At 37.0% G+C, this 6,432-nt stretch overlaps 1 protein-coding gene across 1 annotated transcript; it reads left to right on the forward strand.

The window, feature by feature from the left end:
• Positions 1–456: 456 nt before the first annotated feature.
• LOC110922084 (glucuronokinase 1) lies at positions 457–2,513 on the forward strand. The gene is made up of 5 exons (XM_022166412.2): positions 457–799; positions 1,188–1,337; positions 1,425–1,613; positions 1,701–1,978; positions 2,071–2,513. The coding sequence occupies exons 1-5, from the start codon at positions 560–562 to the stop codon at positions 2,321–2,323; spliced, it is 1,110 nt and encodes a 369-aa protein (XP_022022104.1). The 5' UTR covers positions 457–559; the 3' UTR covers positions 2,324–2,513.
• Positions 2,514–6,432: the final 3,919 nt, after the last annotated feature.

Here is a 6,432-nt window from a genome sequence, read left to right on the forward strand (position 1 = left end):
CCTCCAACAACAAAAGATTGGGTTGAGGAAAAATATCCAAGCGTCGTACGATAAAAATGTATCTCTAAAAGAAAAAACGTGAGGTTATTAAATTTCTCGCCATGCCCGTCGACCACCTTACCGGCCCATAATTGGCAATGACGTTGGAAATGAAAGAAGAAATCATGGAAAATATAACATGGAGAAATAATGAAGTTTTAAATTTTATGTAGTTTTTTTAAATTTTATTTGTAGTTGTTAAAAAATATTATATGTAATCTTTTATTTTAATTAGTGTAGTTTTTAAAAATTTTGAGTAGTTTAAAAAAATAACAAAATCACATGGCTGGCCACGTCAGCCAAAGTTACGTCACATCAAATCACACCCAGCCGAAACCACGCCACACCACACCATACTTTGTAGATCTCACACCTATCATGTGTCGAGCAATGCCCCAAACCCAAGGCTACCGACACCGCCATAGTCGTAGAGCGTTGCTGGGCGGTACATTACATGTGAGATAAGAGAACCCATCCATAAACATCTCCACTCCAATTAACTGCTTTTGACTCCATAACAATGAAACCTAACGGATCATCATCATCATCATCGCCGTCGCTAACATCGCCCATAATTGAGCACAAAGCCTTTGCTCGCATCGGACTTCTCGGTAACCCCAGCGACGTCTACTACGGCCGTACAATCTCCCTAAACATCCAAAACTTCTGGGCTACTGTTCGTCTACAACCCTCTTCAGATCTCCAAATCCTCCCTCATCCCACTCACGATCTCGTTCAATTCACTTCAATTTCTCACTTAGTACTACTTACTTCTTCCTCAATTTACATCACACTTTTTGGTTTTTAATTTAAGCTTTTTTATTTGTCGTTTGGATTGGATTGGATTGGTGTGTTTTGAAAGTTTCAGTTCTGCATGCAGTTAGTGAACAGTTATTAATAAAAGAGCTGCTTGTAATATTATATTGTTCCTGGGGTAGTGGTGTTGTTTATTTATTTATCTTCTAGATTTATTCTATAGAATAATAATTAAAAGGTATTGTCAATTATTAATCTAACTATACAGAGGAAATTTTACTGATGAAATTTTATTAAATTATGTCTTTTGATTATGGTAAAAGTTATTACAGTAAGTAAACTGTGAGTAATCTAATAAATAAAATTGGTTGAATTATGATTTTGTGTTGCAGGTGAACAGGTTGGAAAATGAAGGTTATTATGGTGGTGTAAGGCTGTTGATGGCAACTTGTAAAGTTTTTAAAACTTACTGTAAAGAACAGGGGATTCATCTTCACGATGGCAACTTTTCGCTTTCGTATGACACCAACATCCCTCGTCAGGTAAAAACCTTTACCAAACGGCTTGTAGTCTACCAGTATCAAGGTGTGTAGTAAAGGCGTTCACCCCGTTGGTTTTTGTTATCTCAGACAGGGCTATCTGGTTCAAGTGCCATTGTATGTGCTACATTTAGCTGTCTTCTTGACTTCTACAAAGTCAGAGATAAGATTGCTGTTGAGATAAGGCCACAGCTTATCCTAAACGCCGAAAAAGAACTTGGAATTGTTGCTGGTTTGCAGGATAGAGTAGCACAAGTTTATGGGGGGCTGTTATACATGGTGGGTCCTAATGATTCATGTATGATGGTGTTTGATGATTGATTAACATAAGTGCATATAACTATATAAGCTATCTTTTATTTGCAGGATTTTAACAAGGAGAGCATGGATAAATATGGTCATGGCGATTACACGCAGTTAGATACGAGTCTTCTCCCGCCTTTGTATCTCATCTATGCCGAAAATCCAAGTGATTCCGGGAAGGTGCATAGTGCGGTTCGACAAAGATGGTTAGATGGAGACGAGTTCATAGTATCGTCAATGGAGGAAGTTGCTAACTTAGCTCTTGAAGGGAAAACAGCATTGCTTGAAAAGGATTATGCTAAACTTGCTACCCTGATGAATCGAAACTTCGATTTACGAAGGTAAACAAAAAGGGTTCTATGAAAAGACATGATATTTTAATTTTGTTAAATCAGTATACATAGAGAAATATAATAACTTGGTTTTGTTTTAGGAGGATGTTTGGTGATGCCGCCCTTGGTTCGCTTAACATAGAGATGGTAGAGGTGGCTAGAAGAGTAGGTGCGGCGTCAAAATTCACAGGCAGTGGCGGTGCGGTGGTGGCGTTTTGCCCTGATGGACCGTCACAAGTTGAACTTCTGACTGATGCTTGTAAGAAAGCGGGATTCTCCATTTTACCTGTGAAAGTTGTACCGTCACTTCTCAATGAAATTGATATCAGAAGTCAGTCATCCAAAAATGCATAGGCATGACAACAATCCCCAAAACAAATGTGATTTCTTTACTTTGTGTTCCATGTTCTTTGGGATGTTCTTGTTAGGTACAATGAAATTGGTCTTGATCCAGAAGATTCTAATATCCTAGATAGTGAAATTTTCTGATAGCCAACAACATCATTAGTCACTCTATTTATCTAAGCATGAATTTTGTTTCGGATATTATGTTTGAGGGGCTGTTTGGTAGCCTCTTAATGACCATTCAGATGCTACCTCTTAATGGTTTAAAACCTCTGAATGAATAAGAGGTAACATCAAGTCTGAATGGTTAAGAGGTAACCTCTGAATGGTAAATCATCACATGTCACATTTTTCTACCTTCTCATTGGTAAAATTTTTTAATGGTTCCATTAAGAAGTAGCCTCTTAATGACCATTCAGAGGCTACCAAACAGTCCCTGAGACTAATAATGGAGATACCACTTGAAAAGTTATAACAAAGGGATTCAAGTAAAACTGAAAATGCAACTTTAAAACAGAAGTTAAATTTGGTAATTAGGAACTTGTATACGAAGTACAAACATTACATACATTCTGCTCCAGCACCTTGTATTTTCTTACTATTGCTTCAAAAACTAATCACCTTTACAAAAGTCAACAGAAAAGAGTCAAAAGATTACAAGCCTTGACAACTGCAATAACCAACTCTTGTGTTCAATTTTTCTTCTGCATTTATCCAATTCCAAGCACATAAATCTATGCTCAATTGGTTAGTGAAAGTCCCCAGGACCCCCTGGATCGTCGACGAACAACCTCCATTGCACTTGACTCAAGACATGAAACATCAAAATGTAAAAGATAGAAAGATGTAAAAGATGAATCTCTTTATTATTGAAACAATCAACACAGATTTACAAACCGAAAGAGTACACGTCATCTTCCCCAACCTGGTTTAGGTCACACATACCTAAATCAGGGCTTTCTCTCTCTAGACACACAGTCTCTCTCTCTAATGTCTGCATAAAGCTTTTCCAATGATTACCCTAATCCAGTGTTGTAAAAATCGCGACTAGGCGACGATTAGTCGGCGATTAATCGCTAGTCGTCCAGCTACTGAGTAATTTTTCTTAAATCGGTCCATTAACCGACTAGGTCCGACTAGGCACGACTAGGTCCGACTAGGCCAGCCAAAAGTCGACGATTCCAGCAAAAAACCTGTATATTCCGGCATAAACCTCTAAATTCCGGTCAGTTTCCAACCAAATCATTTGAATTCCAACAATAAATAATGTATACTTAAATAAATGAGTTGAGTAAGATTTAAAACCTAGCCACTTAAAATATTTACCTATAAAAATGTATATATTTATACATAAAACTGAAAATTACATATAAAAAACCCGATCCGATTAATCCCGATTAATCCCGAGTAATCCCGAGTAGTCGCTAGTCCCCACTTCACCGGCCGACTAGCGACTAGCGAGTTCTCCAACCTTGCCCTAATCTAACCTACTTAACACATATATATAAGCTAGACTAGAGCCCAAACCCGGACAAAACATATTGTCTGGGAAACAACAAACTTGGACTCACCAAGGACACTATGTTCCGACTTTACTAAATAAACTCGGAACCAATACATACTCAAACCAACAAACTCGGACTATTCAAAATAATTATAACTATTCCGAATTTACAAATAACTTCGGAATGTCACTAGTACACAAATTCGGACAAGGTACCAAACTCAGAACCCACTATTCCGAGTTACCTTGTAATCCGGAATATTGTCTTCATTATCTTTAACTTCTTTGACTTTGTTGACCATTGACCAAAACTGATAAAACACAATAACCCGGCAGGAACTGCACTTACAGTTAACATATTCCACATTAACCCTACATATCTTTGTCGCTCATGAAACTCAATATAACAACAAACTGAGTGAATTTCAAGGATTGTCCTTTATCTTTATACTCATTTTTAGGCGTTGTCTTTTATGTTCAAAATTGACGAGTTTTGTCCTTTATGTTCGAAATTGACGAGTTTTGTCCTTTATGTTTTCATATCATACACGTTTTGTCCTTTAGGCCTAACCCAATTAGTTTTTTTAGTTAAATTTGGTCATATGCAGGGCATTTTTGTCAATTCAAAGGTAATTTCAACGGCAGATTTACAGCGCAAAGCTTCTGCAACCTTTGAATTGACAAAAATGGACTCATGTGCAAAGTACATGATCAAATTTAACTGAAAAAACTAACTGGGTTAGGCCTAAAGGACAAAACGCGTATGATATGAAAACATAAAGGTCAAACTTGTCAATTTTGAACATAAAGGACAACGCCTAAAAATGGATATAAAGATAAAGGACAATCCTTGAAATTCACTCCAACAAACTAAAGACAAGTGGTCAAGATTTGTTCAACTTCAAACATCCCAACTTTAGCTTGCTTTAATCCAAAAAATCTCATTCTTCACATAATATTGCGATTAACTTTCGTGGGGATGATTACCAGATCAGCAAATAGACAAATGGTTGATTCAACATTTGTTCTTGAACATTGCAGAGGGATTCATTAACATGACATAGTGTTGAGCTAGAAGGGTTTAAGCGACTTTAGGATAATCTGACGAATGTTCTGTGATTAGGGTAACAGGTAGATCCGGTGACACCATTTGAACCGGAATTTGAGCGAAGGGCAGTTTCAATAATGTTTTATTTTTAAACTTCGGTTGCCGTAATAGTAAAAGATGTAAACAATAAATGGTTGTTAACCAAGTGTAAAAATTATTTTATAGTTGTGTAATTTTGATTTTCTTTCATTTGTTATATCTTTGATGTGTTATTTGATGCGCAAATTTCAATTGTACGTAATTTTGAGTTCCTTCATTTGTAATTAATTTTTACACTTTGTAGTAAATTACACAGATTGTCCTTTAATTACACCCCAAATTTCAGTCCCTGCCCTTTGTCTTTATTTTTTGCACTGCATGTCTTCTAAATAACAAATTTGCACACTCATGTCCTTTTCTCTAAATCCCATCCACCTACTCAGTTAAATGCACCCATGTGCCCCTCACGTGAGGGGCAAAATTGTCAATACCCTTCCCCCTACCATTTAAAAACCCCCCAGGCTCAGGCTCTGCTTCCTCACATAAATTAGGGTTTCTTCACTAGGATTCAAACACGAAATCATGGTATATTGCAGATGTGGAACGACAACGACTCTAGACATCTTTTACTTCAAAAACCCAGGGAGAAGGTTTTATGGATGCCCAAGATGTGGATTCCTCTGTTGGTTTGATACCACGGTTTGTCAAAGATCACAAGCTGGAATGTTGAGGTCAAGGAATGTGGTTGAATCTGATAACCAACACTTAGCATTTCAACTTGAAACACCACAAGCTGCAAATATGAACCAGAACAGGATGTTGATCATGATTTGGGTGTTTTTCTCTGTGTTTGCTCGTTTTTACTTAATGTAATGTGTTGTTTAGTTGGTCTGGTTTGTAATATGCAGGTCTATGTTTATTTGGAAGTGTTTTGTAATTTGAAAGTTGAAAGTTGCAAGTTGGTTAATGCAAGTTGGTTATGTCATGTTTTGTACAATATGCATGCGCTAAATTTATGCACAAAAGTGATGCACATGACATATGTGCTAAACAAACCTACACCAATGCACATATGCAATAAACAAACCTACACCAATGCACATATGCAATAAAAAAACTTGCACTAATGCACATATGCAATAAATAAACCTGCACTAACCTTTACTTCACTAAACTATCTAAATTGCACTAAAATAACATGCACTAACCTTTACTTCACTACACTATCTAAACTCCACTAAAATAACCTGCTGCACAAACCAAAAGCCAAACCAAGCACACCCCTATCATACATGCTCTTGTTGCCCAAACTATAACCTAAACCAACCTAAATTGTCTAACCCTACATTGCACAAACCAGAAGCCAAACCAAATGTCACACCCCCAAAATCCACCTGCGGATAACACCCGCTTCGGGGGCGTGACCGACCAGGATCCAGCCACCAATTATACTGAATACTTAAGTTGATAACAAAAGTAATACTTACTAATCATAAGCTTAGCAAATATTAAGTTCAGAGTTTAAAG

This window comes from Helianthus annuus, chromosome 17 (genome assembly GCF_002127325.2).
Source record: "Helianthus annuus cultivar XRQ/B chromosome 17, HanXRQr2.0-SUNRISE, whole genome shotgun sequence".
Classification (NCBI taxonomy): domain Eukaryota; kingdom Viridiplantae; phylum Streptophyta; class Magnoliopsida; order Asterales; family Asteraceae; genus Helianthus; species Helianthus annuus.

Coding starts and splice junctions, on each gene's coding strand:
- LOC110922084 (XM_022166412.2), top strand. CDS start 560: ATGAAACCTAACGGATCATCATCATCATCATCGCCGTCGCTAACATCG. Junction 800..1,187: donor TCACTTCAATTTCTCACTTA/GTACTACTTACT, acceptor TTTGTGTTGCAG/GTGAACAGGTTGGAAAATGA. Junction 1,338..1,424: donor ACACCAACATCCCTCGTCAG/GTAAAAACCTTT, acceptor TTGTTATCTCAG/ACAGGGCTATCTGGTTCAAG.